This window comes from Lithobates pipiens, unplaced genomic scaffold (genome assembly GCF_037356315.1).
Source record: "Lithobates pipiens isolate NorthernLeopardFrog02 unplaced genomic scaffold, aLitPip1_a1.2 Scaffold_8, whole genome shotgun sequence".
In the NCBI taxonomy this organism is placed as follows: domain Eukaryota; kingdom Metazoa; phylum Chordata; class Amphibia; order Anura; family Ranidae; genus Lithobates; species Lithobates pipiens.
In genome coordinates, this window is record NW_027507903.1 from 126536310 (window position 1) to 126563265 (window position 26956).

The 26956-nt window shown below is 38.5% G+C and overlaps 1 protein-coding gene across 6 annotated transcripts in view; it reads left to right on the plus strand.

The window, feature by feature from the left end:
- The window catches only part of SHANK3 (SH3 and multiple ankyrin repeat domains 3), a 595219-nt gene extending 574224 nt beyond the window's left edge, over window positions 1–20995 (plus strand). For 2 of the 6 annotated variants that reach the window (XM_077474101.1, XM_077474102.1), the window contains 2 exons: window positions 8982–9013; window positions 13554–13786. In XM_077474101.1, the coding sequence (XP_077330227.1) occupies window positions 8982–9013; window positions 13554–13645 (124 nt within the window). In that variant the 3' untranslated portion in view covers window positions 13646–13786. Of the gene's footprint in view, window positions 1–8981; window positions 9014–9548; window positions 9570–13553 lie in introns of all 6 variants that reach the window. The other 4 variants (XM_077474097.1, XM_077474100.1, XM_077474098.1 and 1 more) reach the window with 2 other exon arrangements.
- The last annotated feature ends 5961 nt before the right edge of the window (window positions 20996–26956 follow it).

A 26956-nucleotide genomic window follows, 5' to 3' on the forward strand; every position in this document is an offset into this window, starting at 1 on the left:
TTAGTCTCAAAGTTGTTCCCATCTCCTCTATCACTGCCATGTTTTCATGCCTCACCTTACTGTATCTTTTCTTTTACAACCTAAGAAGGAGGAAAATGATCATTTTGGATGAAGCACATTATAGAGCTTATAGTACAACTAATGTATTTCTCTGGACCTGTAGGAGTCCAAGTAGATGGACTGGTCTTAAACCAATAGTGTTGATGTCTGACCTGCAAGAATTCAGATAAATATAGTAAATTCATATTTCTAGATAAGATTGTCATCTGACCTAGAAAAAGTGGGTACTGTAAAAGCCAAGTATAAACCCAAGTTTAGCTTATAACAGAGAATAGTATTTCCAAGTTGCATTGCCTGAAAAAAATGTGGGATTAATTTAGGGTTTTTTAAAATTCAAAAACTTTTACAAGCGGTGGCTAAATAAACAGGATCTGACCCTTGTGAAATCTTTCCATATGCTATATAATCTTCACTATATAGCTTTTATAGTTCTTACACTTGGGATATTATTTATAAAACTTTCACCAAGCATTCATTGGTGGTAAATCATTCTCCTTTTGAACACATGCCCCAGGAAGATTCACCTGCAGTAAATATTTGATGAACATCAGCTTAATCTTTACAAAATCTGCAGCTGATTCAGCCCCTTCCTGTGTCGTTTAGTAAGATAAATAGCTGTTTTCAATACTCATTTTAAAGTAATGTATTATAGAAGCCATGCCAGAGATATAACATAGTGCAGATTAGATTCTGTTCAGCTGGGCACAGTTTCTGTCTTATATAGCCAAGTATTTAATCAGAATCAATGCACCAAGTTTTCACAGTGATCCAGCAGAAAATGCCACATCGGTCCTCCTGTGTATTAGAAATGAAACCTGTACCTTCATTTCAAACAGTCTATTTTTTATTTACCTGGAAAATATAGAAATGAGGAAAGGGCCAAAAAAAAAAACTGGGCATCGTGCTTCACTCTCATTTCCTTAGACCTCACACAGTGCACAGCGTAGACCTAATCCAGTGCCTGCAGATAAACATTGGCAGATCATCAGTGTGGACATGCTAATACTAATCCTTTTTGTTGGCTTAGAAAAAGAACAAATGCATGACTGAAACCATTGATAAGGGATTAGTGCAAATAACAAAATGTTCCAAACGTTACTATTTTGTGACATTTACATTATTAAATTGATGTAAGTTGTGACAGCTCATGGTGTTTGTCATATTGTAGGAAATTGATGGCTCTTATTTGCAGACACCAACTTTTGGGTTCTTGAACTATGTCCAGTTACCAATAAAACTGAATTTATCAACCACTAAATAGCTTTCTGCTATTGTCTGACACACAACCTGCAACCTTATATTCTAGGACAGAAAAATACGTATTCGGCATCAGTGTGAGTGAGGTAATGACCCTTGTACTAATATACAGATTGTAAGTCAGACAATGGCAGCTTCCAGAAGATGAATATTTACCTTACCTTAAATACAGGTGTGTGATTTTCATTAACTAAGGCAGACTATGGGTTGAAAGAAAGAAAATTGCTCAATACCTTCATCAACACAGTGTTGATGGAGTATTCCCTCCCATTGCACTGACAACTAGAGGTTTCCCAGCCATCAGAATGCAATGATCACTATTGGCAGCTATAGCTGCTGGCAGTGATTGGGCAAAAGAGCTGATTGTACTAAATTGGATCAGTACAACCAGACTGCCCATAGTTGGATTGAATTTCATCCAGTTCCTGCTGAACTGCATGAATTTTCGATCCTTTCAATCCTTCTATGGCCAGCTTAGAAACTGTGTACTCAATGAATGATATATCTGCTCCATTAGAATCATGATAGTTTGCCCATAAACCAATCTCCAACAAAACTTTTTTTAGTTTTGTATAATCAAGTAAGGAAAAGTTAGCTTTGTCATTTTCTTCTCTGGTTTTGCCTTTGCTGAAGATATTTCCTATCACATACCATCCTGGTGATGCCCATCACAACGACAGGAAATCTCTCCAATGGGGGACAGAAAAAACAGACAGAGGTGCTAAATGTTTTCCACTCTTTTCAAAACTTAAAAATGTGGTCAAAGTTGGTCTTAAATACCTTGCAATAATATTTCATCCATTCTGGAATTCAGAAAAAACGTTAGCAGAGGTTAATAAGCTCAGGTACCCTAATATACACTGATCGGCCATATCTTTATAACTACCCACCTAATATTGAATAGGTCCCTTTTTCTGCCAAATAGTCCCTTTTGCCATCAAAACAGCCATGACCTATTGATGCATGGGTGCTGTGCCACAAGACATATGAAGGTATGCTGTGGTATCTACACCAAGCCTTTAGTAGCAGATCCTTTAGATACTGTGAGTTGCAAGGTGGAGCCTCTGTGAATCAGACATGTTTTCCAGCACATCCTGCAGATACTCAATTGGATTGATCTTAGTCGTGTGCAAGGATATCCTCTTCTATTATATAAATTGTGCTAAACTAAGTATGATAGATAATTAAGATTGATGTCACCTGCCCATAAAAGCAGGGGAATTGGCATCTAAATAACATTCTAGTTCAAAGTATGCATATGACACAGAGAAGGGTCATGTAATGTTAAGCAGCATGACAATTATGCCTTTAGTTCTGTTGCCTTATTCACATTACCATTGTAGTTGTAGTTATACATGGTAATGGTACATAGCATCTAATATGACTAACTAGTGACTGCAATATAAAAAAAGCACATTTCAGGCTCCTGTAAAAGCTAAAAAATGCCATTAATATTTTCAGTTCCTGCACCTGTATGCCCCTTATGGGCCAAATCTTTTTTTTTTCATTTGCAGTGTGGCTCTAAAACTTTATCATTACTTAAAGTGGTTCTAAAGGCAGAAGATTTGTTTTGCCTTAATGCCTTCTGTGTTCTCATTTGCTTAGACACAGCAGAGGAAGCAAATGGCTCCTGCCACTGTCAATCACAGCCAGGGAGGTGGGAACAGGGACGCGAGGGACGAGGCTGAGCCGTGTTCTGTGGGTCTTATTGACACACAGAGCTAGCTCGGGATCAAGCACACGAGTGTCCCCATAGCAAAAGGCTTGCTATGTGGGCACTCAGCAAGAAGGGGCCAGGACTGCCAAGGGGGTACCCGAGAAGAGGAGAATCACGACTGTCCTTTGCAAAACCATTGCACAGAGCAAGTAAATATGATACGTTTGTAATTTTATAAAAATAAAAATTGTGACTTTACAATTACTTTAAGATACATATATTGTTATTTTTTTTTTCACTATGCAATCATATGCAAAAAGGTATAAAAAAATGAAAAAAAAAACACTTCTTTCTAGTTTGACCAGTGTTAATCATAAAACAACGAGTGTTACTGTGTACTAAAATGTTTAATTTTTTTATATATGTCCTGTTTATAGGGACATTCAAAATTTGTTTTTGGTTGCAAAACATGGCGAAGTTATGTACACATGAAACAAAGGCTTTTTTTTTTTTTTTTTTTTTACATTTTATGCAATTTTGCAATTTTTAAGCAAACAAAAAAATATAAATATATATTAGAGGTAAACATATTTCAAAAACAGCCGAAAAATAATGTTAAATAGAAACTATGAAATTATTTTTTTCTTGTAAGATTTCCTTCACTGATATCATGTGCAGATCAAAGAGAATCCTCCTGATATGCACATAGAGGAACTGGTGTCAAAACAATAGCAATACACCATATTTATCAATGATGTTTTAAACTTATGGTGAGTCCAAGTTGTCAAAATGACATTTGGGTCCTGCCAATAGTAGTGGCTGAACAACTGCATCATAAAAAATTATCAGGGTGTCTGCAACTGGTTAACAGGTGATGAAACGTTCAAATGTATTTAGCTCCACTGGTACTAAAGCAGCTCTAGATATCATTGCAAGCTCTGTATGTAACTCTAAAGGGTAAATATACATGCAAAAAATAAATTCAAAAACAGAGTGAATTGGAAAGCTCCTATAATTTAAAAATTAATTAAAAAAAGGGATAAAATTGTATGTAAAATAAAGTGATTGATCAGAACGTATCACCAAGACAAATCATCCTGAGAAATAAATGCCACATCATGTAAACAGATGCTGAAACACTATCGCTAATGGCGCGTACACACGACCGGACTTTTCGAGGGACTAGGTCCGACGGTCTTTCTGACGGACTTTCGGTGGAGTTCCGATGGACTTTCCGAATGAATGGAATTGGCCACACACAATCACACCAAAGTCCGACGGATTCGAACGTGATGACATACGACCGGACTAGAATAAGGAAGTTCATAGCCAGTAGCCAATAGCTGCCCTAGCGTAGTTTTTTGTCCGTCGGAGTAGCATACACACAAATGTATTTCTCAGTCTGGCGGAGTTCCGGTGGGAAAATTTAAAACATGTTCTATTTCTAAAGTCCACCGGATTTTTGGCAAGCAAAGGTCCGATGGAGCCCACACACGATCGAATTGTCTTGTTCCGTCAGACCTTTGCTGTCAAAAAGTCCAGTCGCGTGTACGTGGCATAAGTTGCTGTCAGTAGGAGTGGATGCAAGCCTGAGGTGCTCACTAGGAAAACCGTCCTTCACCTAAGGGCTCATGCACACTGCAGCTCAAATGAGCTCAGAGAAGCGGCTCCTATAGGCTTTTAAGCTTTTTCGGTCTCTTATTTTTTCTGCCTAGAAACCCCCTTCCATATTAACCAATGTGTCCCTGCACACTATGGCTAAAACACGAGTGAAGACATGCATAAAAAAGACATGCAAAAATGTTTGTTCCAGCTTTTTGCTTTGTTAATACAGTGGTGACAAAAATACTAAAGGAAATGGTGAAAAGAGAGAGAGCCTCACCTGCAGTAATTACTAGGGACCATGCAGCTTATAGATAAAGGAACTTTATTATACAAAAATATCAAATGGTAAAACAAAAAACACTGGGAAAAAATCCCGTCACTAACACCTCAGTAAATAATTAATTAAAATAGACTATGTTGTCTGATCAAGATGCAGCTGCGTCATAAAAATCCACATAAATGCATGTCAACATAACATTCCTGGGGTAATAAAGCACCTGACACTATGGTGAAGTGAAATCACTGTTGAAACAGCATAGATAAGGAATATTCCCATAGTATACGGGATGGTTGAGCAAAAATGGGGACTCTGTGAGTGCAGCAAGGGGGGGGGGGGAGCAAGTTTTTCCTATGACCATCGTGGATAGCAACTCCAGGCACTAACGTGCTGTATGTAGTGCAAGTATGTATCCCAAGTCCAGAGTTTTCCACTGGACGGTGAAGCTGTGAAGTAGTGATGCTGTAAGGTCAAATATAATTAACACTGTAACAGTGGTTAGGATATCAGTCCAGCGTATAGCATGGGATATTTTTCTCATTGTGACCAGTGTTTACTGCAGTACAAAAAGACACAGCATAGGAGTATAGTGCATGGACCAACAGGTCCGCTCACCCAGCCTGGAAGCAGTGTGGTCTTGTGTCGACACTGGCTGTAGCTTTCCCACCTGCACATCCATTGGATTTGAATCAGGGATGTGGATGTGTTGCCGGTCAGGCACTAGGTCAGCGGTGGGTGCAGTTTGATGTGATCCGGTCTCATAGCAGTCTCAGCGTCCCTTAGTTAAAATTTATGGCGTGATACTCACAGATTTCCATGAGCGTGTGCGGGCTAGCAAGCCGGCGTCGATGGTGAAGAAGAAGCTCAAGCTGATTAGGTGAAACTAGTCAGTTGTCACGACACAACATGAATGACGTACTGACATCACCATCGATGCTGGCTTGCTCGCCCGCACATGCTCACGGGAATCTGCGAGTACCACGGCATTCATTTTAACGAAGGGACGGTGAGACCTGGTTGTTTAAGTTCTTTTGCAGGAAAATTTACAATTAAACGTTTTATACAGTCTAGGGATAGACACATGCTTCATGGCCCATGTTATGCAGTACCTAAAGTGTTACTAAACCCAGGACTGAACTCACTATATCTGGTCTCCCACAGTACACAGAACATGGAAATGCAATTATTTCAGTAAATTGAAATACCTTTTCTTATCAGCAGTATATATCAATCTTGTGACCTTTATCAGTGTCCGGCAGAGCACTGGTTAAAGCTTGTAGGAGGAGTTTTCATTCTCCTCTAACTGTCCTACGAGGCTGCATGACCCCTGACCCTCTCCCTGGACAGTGGTGATTGGCCCTGTACTGTTCACATGCACCCCCCCCTCCACTAAAAAAACAAAACACTCTATTACAATACACGTCAAACTGAGCATGTTCAGGGTGCCTCATAGGCCTCTGTTCTATCAGCAGATAGATTGGGGATAGTGGAAGAAGGGGAGGATCAGAGAAGGCAGGATTAAACATCCTATTTTACACAATGCGGAGGATTAACCTCTTAGGTTCCACAGTGAGTATAACAAACATGCTTTACTGCATATACAGACTGATTTTCTTTTGTTGTGAGTTTAGTAACATTTTAACACAGGCAGATAGCTTTTAATTACATACCATTTGCAAGCTGTGAAGGATATGGCAAATTGGAGCAGACACTTTGCAGCTCTCTTTCTCTCTTTCTACTGCAATGTCGGGAACACAGGTGCCAAATGGACAGATAAAGTGTTCATTTAGGAAGTCTGGCCCTGCATGTCATTTCCCTTTGCAGTATTATGCTTGCTATAAAGCAGGGATATGCAATTAGAGGACCTCCAGCTGTTGCAGAACTACAAGTCCCATGGGGCATAGCAAGACTCTGACAGCCACAAGCATGACACCCAGAGGCAGAGGCATGATGGGACTTGTAGTTTGGCAACAGCTGGAGGTCCGCTAATTCCATATCCCTGCTATAAAGTAACAGCTTCACTTATATTATATTATTATTATATCACTTATGTTATATTAATACGCATAATAATGACAATTTAAAATCTTGAAATATTAACACTGTAGGGACTAACCTTTTGAGAACCAACCTCCCCTATACAGTGCCTGATAAAAATATATAGGTCCTTATATTAATCATCATTAATATTGGTATTATAAATACCAATATTAAATACCTTTGCTACACTTTAACTCCCATAAAGTCAGGTAGCAGTCGTAATAGCTTAACATGCAAGTTGTAGCGTTTTACTAAAGCCATTGCAATAAGACAGTCCCATTGCAGTTGCAGGACCAATATCTGCATAGCAAATTGTAGGACCATTTTGGAATATTTTACTAGATTTTCTTACATTGGCTCTATATCTGTGTCAATAAAGCAATAATAAACTGACATCAGTAGGTACATTCACATCCACAATGCTGTGAATTACCCATTATACACATAATAATGAATGGACAAGTTTGGTGAATAGAGATGATCTGTGCGTCATTTGATAGCCAGCTATAGTGCCTTGGACCTACAGTAATGATATAAGCAGTAGATGGGGGTCCAAGGGGTGGCCCACCACCATTGTAAATTTATTAGGAAAATAATTAAAGCTGAACTCCAACTTTTGATACACTTTACATAGTTTGTATGAGCCAAGCTGGCCCAAACGAACTATGTGACTCACTAACATGTGAGGTCACTGGATGTGCTATATAAACTGTATATACGGTAAGTGAGGCTACTTACAGCATACTGCACTGTTTTCCGGGTTCGAGCCAAGACTACCTGGCTCATACCCGGAATACAATAGAGCAGGGATATGCAATTAGCGGACCTCCAGCTGTGGCAAAACTACAAGTCCCATGAGGCATAGCAAGACTCTGACAGCCACAAGCATGACACCCAGAGGCAGAGGCATGATGGGACTTGTAGTTTTGCAACAGCTGGAGGTCCGCTAATTGCAGATTCCTGCAATAGAGTGTATCTGATTGACGCTCAGCCACTCAGAGAAAGAAATCTATTCTAGCAAATAATGCAAAGTTACCGTTTTGTGACATCATCCACCTCTTTGCCAATCAGAGGAATCTTTGTATTCATTGCTAAAATACATCACTTTCTCTAACTGGCTGGCTGGATAAGATAGACTCTATTGTGTACCGGATATGAGACTGGAACACAGTGCTGTATGCTGTATATAGCCTCAGCTCCATATAGTTTATACTGCACATCCAGTGGCCTCACATGTTAGTGGGGGATATAGTTTGTTTGGGCCAGCTTGTAAAGTGTATCAAAAGCTGGACTTAAGCTTTAAGGTCCATTTTTGTAGCGTAAAGTAGAAATGTATTTACAAAAAATGAAAACTTTCTATAAAACGAATGTGTAAATGGATTATACATTTAGGCCTCATGCACACTGGACATTTGCTCAGTTCTTCTGAATGCCTTTCAGAACATCACATGCTTGTAGGTGCTTAAAGCTTTTTTTTTCTGCCCAAACACTCCTCTCCTGAATGTGATTTTGGTGCTTTCAGATTTCTACCCCTAAATGCTTCTGCGTCTAATCGCCTGTAAGCACCTATGTGTTTATGGACACCGGCTAACATAGATGGGGCATTTAGAGTCAGGAAAAAAACATCAAGCACCTTTAAATCTGGACATTTTTTTTAGCTGCAGTGTGCAATAGGACTTAAAAGTAAAAGAATTACCTTGTTGATAGTCATAAGTATAATGAAAATGAACATGTATCCTCTGTATGATTGTTTTGTTATGTGTGTGATGGCTGATCATAACCATCTTGCCTGATACTAGTTTGGTTAATAACTCCTCTGGCCAGTTTGAGAGGAGACTGTCGTTTATTTTGTTGTTCTGGGTTCTGCAATGTTAACATCTCTCTCTTCCATCCCATCTCTCATTCCATGTCCTCTATCTCTGTCTTGCTATACTTCCTTTTTTTTTTTTTTCTTTCTCTCCCAACTGTAACTTTGTCCCTGACTTGCCCCGTATATCTCCCTCCCTACTCCCAATGTTCTTTTCTTTTTTCTCTTTATATCTCTTTCTATTCTCTCTGCTCATATTGCATGTTGATACGTCTCAGACACTCAGATGTTCGGAGTCTTGGCTCATTGTGTAAGTCTTTGCATGCAGCCACCAATCAGCGGCAGGCTCTGTCTGTATGTCTGTCTTCCTCCTTGACCTATCTTGTGACTTTTCCTTCTCGGAGGTCAGTGGAGTAATATCTGGAAGTCTGTTTATTTTTTTTTTGTTCTTACCCTTTCCCTCAAAGGCAGCAAACATTTAAGAGAAAAATGTCATCCATTTATGCATTAAAAAAGAAGATCTTCAGAATCAGCCTTTCATTTATATTCTCCTCATATTTGTAATTTATTAATACCTCATACAATAGCTTCTATAAATATATCCAACAGGCCATGTCCAAGTATTTACCTATGGGAAAGCATGGTCATGGGCCGATGTACATACCAGTGATAAGGGTTGTGTATGTACTTTTTTCTAGAAAATCTAATTGTTCCAGATATTTACTACAGTATGATGTAAGTTACATTGAAGGAACCTATGTTTGTATTGATATATCTGTGTGCCCTATGTATACAAATTATATTTGCTGCCATGCTTCTCTTCCTTTTTCACTTCTTTCCCATAGGCTCACAGTTACTAAACGGTGGTAAGTGTAATTCTTCATAACAAACAAAATATCAGAAAGGAAAGTAACAATTATGCCAGTGTCTTTGGCACAGCCTACATTATACACAGGTATACAAAGTCAAACATTCAGTGGGGCTTATTACTAAAGGCAAATAGACTGTTAACTTTGCAAGAGATATTCCCTTAGCTTAGTTAATGTAGTAAACATGTACTTTGCAGCAAATACCCAACCATGTTCCAGGAGAAAAAAATACATTTTTGCTTGTAACTGATTGGATAATGGAAGTCGGCAAAGCTGCACCTCATTCACTAAGCTGAGGGAGAGACTTGCAAAGCGAACAGCCTATTTGTCTTAGTAAATCAACCACAGTGGGTTCAACAGAGCCCCATTTAATGTTGCTGACACGTTAGGCTGAAAGTCATCATTTAGCAATATTAATTAATTAACGTATTAAACTAAACTAACTTTGTAAGCTACTCGTATACACAAATGGCTGTATTAATTTTGTTTTACCCTTACATATTTAAAGCTGAACTCCTGACAAACAGCTAAATACACAATATACATACATTTGAATTGTTTTATCTGAAAGGCCCCTTTCACACATGCGGACTGTTTGTTTCATCAGTTCAGTTCATCATTTCAAAGAAAAAATGTATGAAGTTTACATCAGGTTTGTCACCAGTTTGCCATCAGATTTTACATCAGTTTTTTACATCTGCCAGCTAGAGTCCTTAACCACTTGAGTCTCTGAGCCATTCTTTCATGCAAAAATGGACCGTTTGTCTGTTTACATCTGTTTTTCATCCATTTTTCATCTGAGCCATGTTTTTATAGTTTTGTGTAGCTGGTTTTGTGATCCATACATAGCTACCAGGCAGGACAGTCAAGTACAGCCAAGTCCTTAATCTCCATTGTGTCAGTAGTTAACCTATTCAAGAACAACTCTCATCCTGCTTACTGGACACTGACAAGTACACCGATAAGCACATCACTCTGCTCTCTCTTAGGGCCCTTTCACATGTGCTGTCCAATCAGGTCCGCCTGTCATTTTTTTAGGGGGACTTGATTGGACCTTGCAGTCTCCCCTATGGAGCTGACATCTGTTGCTATCCAATCCGAACCTGCCCGCAAAATCCGAACGGATTAGTGATCCTGTTTTTCATCCGTCTTTCAGATCGCATAGGATCGATGAAAACAGACAGGCGGACCCTTTCCATCCAATTTCCCCATAGAGGAGAGCGGTGTCCACTATGTATAGCGGAGCGGACAGGACCTGTCATCCACCTGCTCAGTGGGGATCAGCTGAGCAAGCAGAATCCATTCTATGGAGACACCCGTGCGAAAGGGGCCATAAGGTCCTTTACACATGAAGATCGTTCATTTCAGTGAACATTTCAGTTCAGTGACATTTTTTCTATGAAAAAACGGATGAAGTTTACATCTGTTTCTCATCAGTTTCTCATCAGCTGCTCATCAGTTTCTCATCATTTGCCCATCAGTTTCTCATCAGTTGCTCATCAGTTGCTCATGAGTTTCTCATCAGCTGCTCATCAGTTGCTCCTCAGTTTCTCATCAGTTTTTTTTACATCCACTACCAATGCAGAAACGGATGCAAAAACAGACTGTGTCTGTTTACATCCGTTTTTCGTCCATTCCATTTTTTTAAAGGAACAAAAATAGGGCTTTGGTCTGCTTCAAAAAATGGATGTTGATGGAAGTGGATGTAAACTGTTGTAAATGGAGGCTCATCTGTTGACATCTGTTTTTCCATAGAGATACATTGATGCCCATTTTTCATTTGTCAACAAATGGATGAAAAACAAACGGTCCGCATGTGTGAAAGGGGCCTTAGTGTCAAATTGTTCCTTCCCTGCACATGTGCAGTACAAAAGAGACTGACTGGCTTCTAAAACTGACCCTCCCTCTCCAGTCTGCCCTGTAATTATTTCTTCCTTAATACATAACTGCATTAATTGGTGTTTTTTTATCCACCTGGATTTCAGCCTTTAAATATATTCTTTCTGTAACTAAAACAACTAATGACATTGTCAATGGAGGGTTCTACAGCAGGGATACTTTGTCCATTGTATGACATGTTCTGTGTGAAATAAAAGGTAGCGAGCTTGACTAGTGATGGGTGACAAGGGATATTAGTGGCAAGGGAACAATCATGAGTAAACAAGAGACTTCATGAGGACTAGAGGGTAGTCAGATATATCCATCCACCTTCAGGGTAGAACATTTTAAGAATGTTCCTAGCACATTTATGTAAATGTTAAAGGCTATGAGGGAACAGGAGAGATGCCAGTTCCACATTTCAATGGGGACAGAAATAGTGATTGAGATTTTTTAGGTTTTCTAACCTGCTCAATTGATGAGAACTGTTAACCAGTGGTCTTTGCAAGATATGAAATAGTCACCTATTACAGTCAATTATCAGACAACTGTCATCTCATGTCTATGGGCTGCTTAGGAGTCATAATAGACAGTAGAAAATGCTTTGTAATGGAAAATCATACTTCCTAAAGAATTTTAGATTTTATAACAAATGCAGCCCACCATGGAGCTTTTAACCATTATTTTGAAGTGCTTATGTCGAAATGCTTCAAATCTATTGCAATACGTCAGAAGAGTTAAAAGAACTGTGTGAGTAACGTTTTAATAGGAATATCAGAATTTCCTCTTCTTTTGTTGACCTTTTTTAATATAAATATGGATAAAGAAAGATGTGGCAAACTTTCATCATGCATCATTTCTTATTCTGCCACATGGCTCATCATTTGTAATGGTCACCACTCTTCCTTTGACAAACATCATTATCCCTCATCGCTCATAATTTATCATTCTCATTTTTTTGTCATTAGAGGATGATGAATGATTATCTTTGAGTCTACTAAGTAACATAGATAAGCACTAATAAGCAAAGTTAGGGATGATCTTTCAACTCGATTGTGCTTAGTTATATAGAACAACAAGGTACCTCATGTATTATGTAAAATACTTAGCAATTGGCTTTCCAGAAAAGAAAAAAAAACGCCATTTACTTTTTTATTTCTACAGATTACTTCATGTCCTTGCATGGAGAATGAATGGGATTTGGATGTGCACTTGGCTGTAAATCAATCTAACCTCTACATATAATATTGTAGAAAACACCTCATATATACTTCATGCTTTTTTTTTTCATCTTCTGTCTTGATTTTTAGCACACCAGTTTGTATGATTCTTGCATATTTGGTGTTGATATGTTGTCTGCTCTGTAGCCTCCATGACAATGGCATGCTAATTTCTGACAAAACTACAGTCGTTTCATATCTATTACTTTATAATAAATGGTAAAATATGATTTCATACATCTAATACTTACAGTACTGCCGTTTAGTAACTGCCACGCCACTGCTCTTATGAGTTTCTCTAACACTTACCTTGAATAGCTCACTGTGTCACACTGACCTTAATCCACGTTTTCAATAGCTTATTTCATTCACAAGTATCTTCATTCACTTTTCCTGAGGACAGGGTCTTAGAGATACTTGAAAGGATATGGTGTTAAGAAATTTAGAAGATTTTAACTCATTTTACTTTATTTCTTCCTCTTGCTCACTCTTTTTCTCCTGTCTCTTAAATTACACTCAAAATTCCTATCCCTGTCATCTTTTCTACAACTTTTCTGGTCTGTACCCCTTTTCCATTTCTACCCAATTCAATATATTTACTTTTGTTTTTCCAAATATTGTTCTAACCTACCTCTGTTTGCACTTGTATTATCTAATCATTCCCTTCCTTTTTCTTTTGTCTCTCTCCCTGTCTGTTCTTCACATGTATTTTTTTTGTTACATTAACATTTTTTTGCATTGTGCACACGGTCCTTGTTTTCCTTTTCCTCTTGTCTTCTTTTCACTCTGTTTATTTAATTTTTATTTTCAAATTTTCTTTTTCCTACTTCCTGCTTTGTCCTCTCTGCTCCCTTTCCTTATATGTTCTCTCTCCCTATCACAGCTTGTTCAGCAGTCTTGGAGAGCTGCACACTATTTCCCAGCGCAGCTATGGAACTTCCTACACCGTGCGTCCAGGGACCAGACACCCCTTGACTCGACGGGCACCTAGCCCTGTGCCACCTTCCTCTGAGAGGGTGGAGCCCCTGGGTGGGGCACGTTCCTACACCCTTACACCTCCTACCATCCTGAAGTCCTCCAGTCTCTCAGTTCCTCACGAGCCTAAGGAAGTACGCTTTGTGGTAAGGAGTGTCAGTGCCCGGAGTCGTTCTCCTTCCCCGTCTTCTGGGCATCCCATGCACACTTCTCGTCCATTCCTGCAGAAGCCCCTTTCCCTTTGGAATAAATATGATGTTGGTGACTGGCTAGAGAGTTTGAACCTTGCAGAACACCGGCTCAAGTTCCAGGACAATGAAATAGAGGGCTCACATCTACCTGCGCTTACCAAGGACGATTTTGTAGAGCTGGGAGTAACCCGTGTGGGTCATCGCATGAACATCGAGCGTGCCCTCCGCCAACTCAGCACCAGCTGACCCGGTCAGGAGCTGCGGTCCCATCTATCGGGAGGGCAACTCCGCACCGCTGCGGGGGGAGGAATCCCTTTACATACACACAAGGACAGTCACTTCTCAGAATTCTTAAAATATCCATCTGAAGACACACATAAACCTGCACACCTAGAGCAAACACACTGTCTTTCACATAGTGAGAAAGGTTCACACTGTGCGGAACCCACTAAAAGTGGAACACAGTGCTGTTCACACACACATACCGTAACTATAACTTGTGCTAGTATGATCACATTTAGCCTGTCACATGCAGATACACTCACTTTAACACATACTGATACACAAACGTTGACTCACACCATGACAGATGGAAAACACTGTATACTGTCTGATAAATCAGATGCACAGTGATGAAATACACACTGTCATATTCAGTAAAATCTGCACATACAAACACAAAATCCTCTCCTTGTGCGGTGCAGTGGGGCCCAGTAATTGATCCCTCCCTCCCTCTTTCTCTGTGCCATAGAGGGGAGGTGGGATCAGTCACGGGGTCCCAAGGCCAGGCCACTGTGTGTTAATGCCACCTTTTTTTTATTATACATGGATAAAGGGATCGCAGTCAGACAGAGATATCAGTCTGCAGGGGAACGGGGTTGAGCTGCACACCTCCCATAAGAAGATCTAACTCAAATCCTGGAGAAAATCTATGGATTGGGCTGGAAGAGGCCGCAGATTCCAGCCGCCGCCACTGTGGGACGCTTTTTATGCATCTTTTTAATTAGCTATATATTTGAAGAAAAAAGGACTTAACCTATATATATCTCATATAAATATATATCTATATATATATCTATATACAAGACACCCTCTCACTGGACTTTTTATATACAGCAGATCTGGGGGTATATAGAGGTATACGCGGATCCCGTAATACCTCATTTGGGGTTTCAAGTTTTATTTGATTATTTTTTATTTTATTTTTATTGGAGGTTATGAATGTTTTTACAATAAACCCCTCACCATGCCACCAGCATTCTTTAGAATGAAACATGCATTTCTTTATTGGGGTCACATCTTGCGAGGGATAGTCATTATTTTGATTTGTTTTAAAGGCTTCTCATTTTGTTTTAATGTCATATTTATTTGCACATGGGTATTCATTAAAACTGGGCCATCCATATAACATGGTGGAAGATTGTCCTTAAGTTGTGACTTTTATGTATGACTGTTCTGGGATATTTCCTATTGTGTTCTTGCTAAGTTCCATCTTTTCTTTCCTGTAATATTCCATAGGGGTTACTACTTATTCTGGCATTTGAGGTGAGTTTTTCTTCTGGTTATATTTGGTTAATGATTTCATTGGTTGGACATTTTAGTTAAAATTGGGATCACATTTGGATATATGGTTTTCATTTAATTTGGAAATATTTTGACTTACTCCAGACTTTTGTCTATTCAGGTGTTCAGAAATAGCAATTATTTCCTCACATTGCTTTTTATGGTTTAGCCGGAGAAAGAATAGACCCCATCAAAGCCCTCTGAAATGTTGTACATTTGTCCTAACAAATATCACTAATATTTTCCCTCTCAGTTTAGTGTTGTCCCAGAACAAGTGGGGCCTGCAGTGGATTGTAGTAAATGTCACTGCATGCAAGGCCAGTCTTCTCCTGCAGCCCCTTGTATATTGTCATTTATGGGACCATTGACTGGAGAGTTGGGGATCACTGAGCCGGCTGAGTCCTCTCATGTACTGTGCCCCAGTGCACCTGAGAATGGATGACCCAAGGGTGACCAACCTGGATCCAGTGTGCCTTATTGCCATGATAATCGCTTCAGGTCCCTAGTGGGGAGAAGCAATCTGAAGTTATCCCATTTCCTGCAGTGCCTTATCGCCATTGTGGAGCTTAGACAAGACCCTCTGACTGTGCTACTCTAGCAGCTGCCCACTAAGCAGACTAATTTACAGTACCCAAGATGGAGCGATGGCTGCTGCTTATCTGACTGGATCTCAACATCCTGATCCCTACACCCCTGTGGAGCCTCATGGACAGGGTTGTGTATCCAGTTACCTGTTTGGCAGAGGAATGTCATGGAGCCAGGTTTTTAAGGCCACATGCTTCTGCAAGGAGAGACAGGACAATAAATTTAACTTTGTGCCATTTACCATGCTTCCCATACTGTCTCCAATATACTAATTATAGGTTTCCATAATAATAATGTATAGAATTTGCCAAGTGTCATCTGCATATGTACATTGATATAGGATCATTATACAAAAATGGCTAAACTGCATAAAATTCATATGAAAACCTAACAGGAAAATGTATAAATAGCTACTCATAAGTTACTAGCCTCTTTTAGAAATGGAAAGACATTCTTTCTGTCTCAGATGACAAATACATTTTTCCTGCTCTCCTGTGCACCACTTACAGCCTGGCCTCACAATATACTGGTCAGATAAACCTGGAAGCATGCAGGAAGCCATAAAAAAATATTTCACAGTATATATACAGATGAGGTTTAATTACAAGAAACTGAGAGAAAATGTTTTATCAGTTCAGTTGAATGAAGACCAACCTAAATAAATTGTAAAATGACATCTCTGAAAACAAAATTCTAAACTTTCTCCACCACCAAACTGAATCCTAAATTAATCCTATAATCATAGAGTAAAATGCTCTGAAATAAGCACTAAAGACAACAAAACTTACACATAAATTACAAAAACATCAGAAAATACCCTTAAAATACAAAATATAATCTTTAAAATGAACAAAATAACACATGTTGTGTTTGAAGAGATGTTGAAATTTTCTGATAAATATCAATTTTCAAAAATTAATATTAAAAGCATGAGTATAATTGCCAAATAAATATGATCAAATAAACATTATACACATTTATTTCCAGGAACAGATTATTGTTCAAATATCCATATGTATATAGACTCATATTTACTCTAAACACCACCGAAAGCCATCCATTTTTATTTATAAATATATATAATTTTTTTGGTTTGCTAAACATAAAACTTTTATACTATTTTAGGCACCATAACCCAGTATTACACATCATTCGTCTAGATACATCTATGTGTAGCTTCCCATTGGTTTCCACCAGAATGTTCCTCTCTTCTTTTTCCGGCTTTGCCTAAGCTTGAATGGGAGGGACCGGTATTAATATCTGGTTGGGGGGACTGGGTTTCTGCCATGGGGTAAATATCATCTGGTGCTAATAAGAGGGGGTGTGGTTTAATCCACCCCTCTCGTATCTTAATGTTTTTAAGGCTTTCATACAGAGTGTGTGTTTCCCACAGAGCACTGCACAGCTACTGTGCGTTGAATGTCTTGTCAGTGGACCTAGGACTAGGGAGAAGTGGATATGGTTTTGTCAGACTAATGGCTGTAAACATGATTGCTTCAATAACAGGAGGATCTCTGTTCAGTTTTTGCTTCTCCAAGTTATTCTACACTGGTTGCATTGAATGGATTGCATGAGCATTATATTGTGTCGTGGGACTTTATGACCAAAGAAAATATAATAGGACTGCTAGCAACAGGGCATACTAGAAGGTTGTAAACAATTTTTTTTAATACATTTTAATTTTCTTTTATTTTGGCTTCTATTGGTAAGTGTGGCCAAATTAGTGAAGGAATCTAGATCAAAAAACCTGATCTTACAGTTTACCATATTCATGATGATTACCTTACCATAATCATGTAACGTAAAAGTACCCACAATTCTTGAACACATCCGTGCCATTTACCTGAATATCATATATGCCCATTGTATATTGAAATGAGCACAACTAAAGGATCACTTTTTGTTACTATTGAAACATTAAGTTGAAATTAAATATTATTATGTTATATTTCATATAAGTGCTAACAAAATTTCTACGATAATCTAGCAAAACAAATGCCCCTGATTCAGGGCCGAAACTTCAAAACAAATATTAATGTTTTTGGGGCTTTCTTTAGTCCATCTAAAACATGGGTACTTAACCTGTGGTCCTCCAGCTGTTGTGGAACTACAAGTCCCATGAGGCATTGCAAGCCGCTAACAGTTACAAGCATGAATCCCATATGCAGTTAGTTCCGCAACAGCTAGAGGGCCACAGGTGATCTAAATGATCTATGATCTATTAGATCACCCATGATCTAAAACATGCTTTAAGTTCCCTCAAAGTCTTTAATGCTGCTTTACCCATATTCTTTATGCCATCAGTTACAAATTCCTTGTTATTGATACTTGTTTCCATGTTGTTTAACATTACGTCACCTTCTCCACTCATAGTTTTAGTATTGACATTAAACAAGAGAAATGTTCCAAGTAATAATATTACAAGTAATAATAGGGGGGGGGGGTTACACAAGAATGTGCCCCTTACCTTTTTTCCAGTGACTGTTCAATTCTATTGACAGACATCAAAACTCTGGACAACTGATTTCAGTAAGAGTCTTTCTTTAAATCAGCCTAGTTGAAAAGCAGTACTAAAACTAAAATTGTGAGTGGAGAACCACTTTAACCGGTGTAATTACATTTTAACCCTCATCTGCTTTGCCAGTCCTAATTCACTAAGGTACTAGCTAGAAAAACACATCTTAAAATACCTGTGATAGAAATGGCACTTCGGCTCTTTTCAGGGATCAGTAATGTGCCAAGACTGGGAGGCTCAGGAAGTGCCATCCAATCTAGGGCTTTGCCTGTAATGTCATGGTCTTCTTTGTCAGGCAACCAATGACATTTTGGTCATATGTCCAGGTAGTCCATAATGCGGTTTTCCTAAGAAAAAATAAATAAAATTTTTGCATCTCAAAAATGACCAAAATGGATTAGAATTTGCATAGCAAACAAGGGTTATAATTTGAGTGGAGGCCACAAGCCATATGTGTTCTGACATTATCCAGACTTACTTTTGTAAGCAATGGAGTGTAAACTGGAAGTAATAAATAACATACATAAAATAATGACGAGCTTTGAAAAAAATATATCTGTAATTGTATTGAATTGTGTTAATCAGCCAGCTTGCGAAGAAATAGGTCTAGCAGACTAGACCAAATAGCTAAAAAAAATAAAAAAATGTTTTGCATGCTGATACCTTAAAAAAAAAATTAAAATGTTTAATCATTTTGATGTCAGGCCCTGTAGGCTGGTCAATCACCGGTGATATAGATGCTTCATTATCATTGATGATATGTCAGTACATATAAATCTTTTAGTTTAACCCAGAACAAGAGTAAATCTAAAATATTTATATTCATGCAATCTTTTGTTTTTGAGCTTAATAAAACCATACAGGTCTATGAGGTCTTTAGTTCTAAGTAAAACACTTCATGTTGATGAACTCCATATTGCACTGATATACCCACTTTTGTGGTTTGCACTAAAAAAAATATAGACATCTCATTTTATTTGGTGTCAAGTAGTCTCATGCAAGAAATAAAAGAAAGAAAAGGAGAAAACATCATGCTGGATCATTTACTGTTCAAGTCCAATATACCACACAGTAATGACACCATGCAACATATTTAAAATTTTAAACCATGTAGTTGTACCAGCAGAAGAATCCTTTTAATATGAATTAAGATCCTGACATGAAATCGTATGTTTGAAAGCATCGGCCACACATTAGTTACTGGTACTCACTGTAAGAAACCGAAGTTTAAGAACAGCTTGCCTGCTGAATCAGCAGTTGCAAAGTGGGCATCACTCTGAGGTGTGTTAAGCTCAATAAGATCAGCCCACTATTTCAAAGTGCTCAAAGACAGATAGTAAGGTTTGTATATGTAATGATTTTCCCATTTATACTCGCAAAATAAAACTCGGTGCACTTCCACTGTGTGCTAGTGGGGATGAATGTGTGTATGAAAATCTGTTGGTGGTCATTTAAGATAATGTGCCCTTGGAGGGTCTGTGATTTTTGTTAGGTACAGGGTATAACATTCTACTACAGTATGTTTGTGAGAGTGGGGAATGATAATGAGAGTATATGTTTTGTGTCATTGGAAAACACATTCAGTGGGATTTAGTAAGAAATCGTATTTCAAAATAGGAGTTTATAGGTTTGAAAAATTCACAATTTAACAAATGTAATTAATACTTTGTGAATGTCCTTTACATTTTTGTGCACAGAAATGTTGAGTATCAGTGACAGAGCCAAATGTCTGTCGGCGAAATCACCTGGTGCTGACATAATTGATTAACATCCAATTTATCTGTATATTGTGAATTTTGCTAATGATTTACAACCTGTCTTTTTTTTTATTTTTTTTATTTTAGAAACAAAGCTTTTTTTATTATTTGCTAATAATTGCGAAAGATGTCATGAACCATCTTAGCAACTTTTGACAATGTTTGCACATAGTCTGCATATGATTACCCCTTACGATATTTTATTAAATCCCATATTGTGCAAGGATGATGATTGTGCTGAGTGAAGTGATTAAGAAAAGGCTTGTAAGTACTGTCAAACAATAACCTTACTGTCATCCAATACTTAGAGATATGGTATGTCCGTGGCTTCAACTGAGTTTTGGTAAAGCCTCACATATTCTTAATAGCACTTAATAGAGGCCTAGGGAGCATCCTGTTGCTACAGTAAAAAAAAGGGTATTCTTATTGGCCACACTATGAAAATGTTTGATGATTTTGTGAAAGCATTCTAAGTATGAAAAAATGCTGAATGAATTCACACTGGGGTATTCCAACTAGGTGCTCATTCCTTATGTGACAAGTGTTGAGTTTGAAGGCCATGAAAGTGCACTCTCTAGATATTGGTGGTGGCTTAGGAATGTGTCCTTTTTATGTTGGAATTAGGTGGTCTTTATTTTGGTGGTGATTCTAAGGGCGGGGTATTTGGGTTACTTCTCTAAACCCTGCATAGCGTGTTATATGTGTGCTGGATGACGTAATAAATTTATAAGAAAAGCAATCTGTGTAATTGTCTTTATTTAAAAAACTGTTTTATACTTCATAGGATCATACAATCAGAAAAATCATTATAATAAATCAGGCTAATTTGTAGGGACTATTATCTCATGAAGCTTACGATTCATCCAAAGAAGAACCTGGACATCCAGATGCCACGCGGTTAGTATACTCGAGTCTAAACAGGTACAAGAATATGCCAAAGAATATGCCAAATTCAGGACATTTTATAGAAAGTATAAAAACAATCTGCTAGCATCTCTTTTAAAACGTTGCAAAGCAAACCTTCCATTCACCTTTCAAAAGAGAAGAAGAAGTTACAAACAACAACACATTATACAGACAACAGACAAAAACATAAATGTATTTTATTGGGATTTTATATGATAGACCAACACAAAATGGCACATAATTGTGAAGTGCAAGGAAAATAATAAATGATTTTCAAACTTTTTTTTTACAAATAAATATGTGAAAAGTGTGGTGTGCATTTGTATTCAGCCCCCCTGAGTCCATACTTTGTAGAATCACCTTTCGTTGCAATTACATATTTTTGGGGATGTCTCTACCAGCTTTGCACATCTAGAGAGTGAAATTTTTGCTCATTCTTCTTTGTAAAATAGCTCAAGCTCTGTCACATTGGATAGAGAGCATCTGTGAACAGCAATTTTCAAGTCTTGCCACAGATTCATAATTGGGTTTAGGTCTGGACTTTGACCTTGGCTATTCTAACACATGAATATGCTTTGATCTAAACCATTCCATTGTAGCGCTGGCTGTATGTTTAGTGCTATTGTCCTGCTATAAGGTGAACCTCCTCCCCAGTTTTAATTCTTTTGCAGACTCTAACAGTTTTTTTTCTAAGATTGCCTGTATTTGGCTCCATCCATCTTCCTATCAACTCTGACTAGCTTCCCTGTCCCTGCTGAAGAAAAGCATCCGCACAACATGATGCTGCCACCACCATGTTTCACAGTGGGGATGGTGTGTTCAGGGTGATGTGCAGTGTTAGTTTTCCGCCACACATAGCATTTTGCTTTTAGGTCAAAAAGTTCAATATTGGCCTCATCTAACCAGAGCACCTTCTTTCACATGTTTTCTGTGATCCCCAAATGGCTGCTCGCAAAATGCAAATGGGACTTTCTATGGCTTTCTTTCAACAATGACTTTCTTCTTGCCACTCCTCCATTAAGGCCATATTTGTGGAGTGCATAACTAATAGTTGTTCTGTGGACAGATTCTCCTACCTGAGCTGTGAATCTCAGCAGCTCCTCCAGAGTTAACATGGGCTGCTTGGCTGCTTCTCTGGTGAATGCTCTCTTTGCCCGGCCCATCAGTTTAGGTGGACAGCCATGTCCTAGTAGGTTTGCAGTTGTGCCATACTCTTTCCATTTTCGTATGACGGATTGAACAGTGTTCCGCGAGATGTTCAAAGCTTGGGATTGCTTTTATAACCTAAACCTGCTTTAAACGTCTCCAAAACTTTATCCCTGACCTGTCTGGTGTGTTCCTTGGCCTTCATGATGCTGTTTGTTCACTAAAGTTCTCTAACAAACCTCTAAGGGCTTCACAGAACAGATGTATTTATACTGAGATTCAATTACACGCAGGTGGACTCTATTTACTACTTAGGTGACTTCTGAAGGCAGTTGGTTCTACGATTTTATTTAGGCGTATCGGAGTAAAGGGGGCTGAATACAAATGCATGCCACACTTTTCACATATTTGTAAAAAAAGTTGAAAACCATTTATCATTTTCCTTTCAGTTCACAATTATGTGCCACTTTGTGTTGGTCTATCACATAAAAGCCCAATAAAATACATTTACGTTTTTGGTTGTAACATCACAAAATGTGCAAAATTTCAAGGGGTATGCAATATGTTAAATCGTCCCTATCCCGTCATTCTTATAAATCTTTAATACCAATTAATCTATGTTATTTTAAAGCTTGTTTTTTCATTAATTTCAGTCTCATTTGTTTGTTTGATACTGTACAACGTGCTTGATATTTCACACAAATTTAGGGAGCAGGATAATGTCATACCCCTTTGGATCTGCATTATTTCAGCCCAGAAACCTGTCTGCAGTGTTGTGACCTAAAAATATGGCCAAAAATATACATTGTGTTGAGTCTTAAAAATGGATAACAACCTAGGTTCATGTGTGCGATATACACCCACACACAGGTGCTTCACTAAAACTGGAGAGCGCAAAATCTGGTGCAGTTTTGCATGGTAGCCAATCAGCTTCCAACTTCAGCTTGTTTAATTATGCTTTAAGAAAAAAAACTGGAAGCTAATTGGTTTCTATGCAGAGCTGCACCAAATTTTTCCATCTCTAGTTTTAGTAAATCAACTTTACAGGTTGAACCGGATGGGCTTTATTCAATCTTATAACCAAATACCAGTATGTAACTATGTAACTATTTCCATTTATTTATGTTTATGTCTTTATTATTTCATCTAATAAATTATATTTAAAAATTATACTCTAGTCTACTATAGACTTAGTAATTAAAGACTTCCAAGTTGAGTAGCTGAGAACAATGTGGCAAGTCTTACAATTGGATAACAACCTATGTGCTTGTGTGCGACATGCAATGGACCGAATGGACTTTTTTAACTTTACCAAATGTGCAACTATGTAACTATTTCCATTTTTTTATGTTCACGTGTTTATTGATTCAGCTACTAAATTATATTTAAGTTATATACTTGGAAAATGAGGTTAAATCCCCTACAGCTGCATACATAAGACCTAATAATTAAATACATCACCGTTCAGCAGATATTGTGTCATCACTAATTAAAGTGGCTGTGTTTGGACTCCTATAGCATAAAGTGGTCAACTTTTACTTTTAAGTAGGTGCTAAATGGTGGTTATATTAGTATTCTATGATTTATTTCTCCCATTCTCCATCAAAAATTCTTCCAAAGGGAAATGCCAATGCATCTTTCATAAACGGAAAGCTCATACTTTACAGCTTTGTGCATTTTTGTTATCAATAAAGAAAACAATAAAATGTCAAAGGTTACTATTGGGTTTGTATGTGGTGTAAAACCCAAAGCATGCACATTTATAAGCTTATGTAGACAAAAGACTTGATTTTTTTAAAAGCTATAATTTTATTGTTTACATAACAACAAACAAACAGGTAACCGATGAATATGTAGGATTATTAAACAAGATATTTGGGGGGCACACCTTAAAAAATGCATAAAGATGGTGCTGCCATACGACCATACAACAGAACAAAAATATTACAGCGCACACATGCAAAACTAGCATTTTCCACCAGCAAGGCTTTCTAAAAACACCTAGACATTTTCAAAAAACATTATCAAAAAATATGGAGATTTGGTCACACCATATTGCTATATGGTGCTTAAGCCCACTTACTGCGACAAAGTACCCCATGATATGTAGGATTATTGAAGCAAACAGTGCTCAATCATCAGTGAAGTACAGTTACATGGTATCCAGCTAGTGCGTACAGATTAATAGAGGTGTCTCATTGTTATCTTCTAAGCTCCAGTATGATGACAAAGAGTCAGCTATTATTTTTCAAGAACTCAAGGAGCGGGTGGTATAGGGCGATCTGAACTAACCCAGGGCTTCCAAATCTTATGAATTTTTTTGGGCAACCTCTGGCCTCATACATTAATTTGTATAAAGGTATAGTTTGATTTACTATAGTGAGCCATAAGGCTATAGTAGGTGGGGATTGGGATGTCCAATGCATAGTGATCATTTTCTTTGCATAGAACAGGATAATTCGAAGAAAAATTTGCACATTCTTAGATATACCGTCATCATCTATATATACTAGCAAGCATCTCAAGGGGTTACAGATGTTAGGCAACTGAGTGAGGGAGCTGATAAGGGCTATGACCCCTGACCAGAATTTCCTAATTGACGGGCACTCCACATTTAATGGAAAAATGTGGCATCAGCCATGCCACATCGGGAACATGTTGCAGAGGGTAGTCTTTTTAATCTATAGAGTAAACAAGGAGTAAAGTAGGACCTGTATATTAATTTGGTTTGAATAACTTTATCACGGGAAGAGATGACAGACGATACATGGAGGGGAAGCACTTCCAGCCAAACATCCGTCAGGTATGTCAGAGTGACATTTATTTTCTGTGGTGCTCATCCTAGTTGTTGTAGTAGGAAATAGGGTTTTGTAGTATGTGGAAACAAGTTTGGTGTGAGAAGGGTGGGGAGGGTTGAATATTGATGTTTCAAAGGCCAAACTGTCACAGCAGTAAGGCGTATCTGCAGATAATGGAAATAGGCCGTAGGAGGAAGGCCATAGTTCCTGCAAAAGTCAGCAAAGGATCGAAAAGTGTTCACTATAAATTAATCTAACCCCCCATTTGAACCAGAACCCACCGTCTGTTCTACAAAGATTTCTGGTAGACCTGAGTTGCCCCATAATGGAGCATTAGGGGAATACGTGATATGTGTATTGAACAGCAGTAGCTTTGAACGCTTGAATATCCATAGGGCCACGGAGAGAACTTTTGTACCCTCCTGTCCCCTAATGGAGAAGGGATGTATTCGATTTTGGAGTGATTCATAGGAAGTGAGGATGGCTACCTCCAATGCTGTAGCCGCATTGTTCTCCTCGAACCACCAGTGTGCATGAGCTAGCTGGGAGGCCACATAGTAAGTTTGGAGGCAAGGGAGCGCCAGCCCCCCCCCTCCAAAATTGGTAATTGTAATCTGTTTTTTGCTATCCTAGATACCCTCCCCACCCCCAAATAAATTTAATAAGGATTGTGTCTATTTCTTTGATTTTGCTTTTAGGGATGTATATTGGGGAGTTACTCAGAATATATAAAAAGCATGGTAGAAAGATCATTTTAAAAACTACCCAACAGTGTCAGAGGAAGATTGGCCCAGGTCTTAAGCATATCCCTCATTCTACTGATGAGTGGACCTAAGTTAATTTTGATGTATGAGAAGATAGGCTGCTGTATCTCAATACCTAAGTAGAGAAAGGTGTGAACAATCTGCAGTGGGCATAAGGATGGTAGTGAAATTGAGGTGGATTGGTCTAGCATAAACAACAAGGATTTGTCCCCGTTTACCTGGAAGCCAGAAATTTGTCCCAATTCACCTGGAAGCCAGAAAAGTGCCCAAAGCGCCAAATAATATCCAGTAGAGTAGGGAGTGATGACTGGGGGTCTGCCAAATATATCAGTATGTCGCATATAAGGACACCTTTTCTTCCAGGCTCCCAATCATCAGTCCCACCACTACCCCAGTAGATCTGATCAGTGTTGCCAGTGACGCTATTGCCAATACAGATAGTAGTGGTGACAGAGGGCACCCTGTCTGGTGCCTCTGCTTATCATGAAGGGGTCAGAGGTAGTTGCATTTATTCTCAATCTAGCTGTAGGTTACGCTATAATAATTGGACCAATTTAATAATTCAACCGAATTAAAGGCTTTATAAGCATCCAGGGCTAAAACAGCCCTGGAGCCCATTGAGTTATGAATGGGCTGCATGTTGGTAAAGAGCCGTCGTAAATTAATTGACGTAGATCTTCCAGGGATAAATCTTATCTGATCCGGTCCAATGACAGTAGTAATAACTGTATTTAATTTCTGGGCAAGTACTTTGGCTAAAATTTTTGTATCCAAGTTAATTAGGGAGATCGGTCGGTATGATTCGCAGAAAATATGGTCCTTGTGAGGTTTGGGGATAAGGACAATTAGTGCCTCAGACACAGAGAGCGGTAGCTGTCCTGTCTTCAGGGCATAGTTATATACCCTGAGTAGATGTGGGACCGGTAGCTTTATAATCTGTCCAATCCTGGTGTCTTAAATAGTAAAATAAACAGGTCACAGACCCTTCAGCTGCTGCCATTAAGTGAATCAGGAAGTAAAAAATAAGTCTGCACACCCTAAGGAGATACAGCACTAAACTCTTGTATCAATCCCAGAAAGAGATTC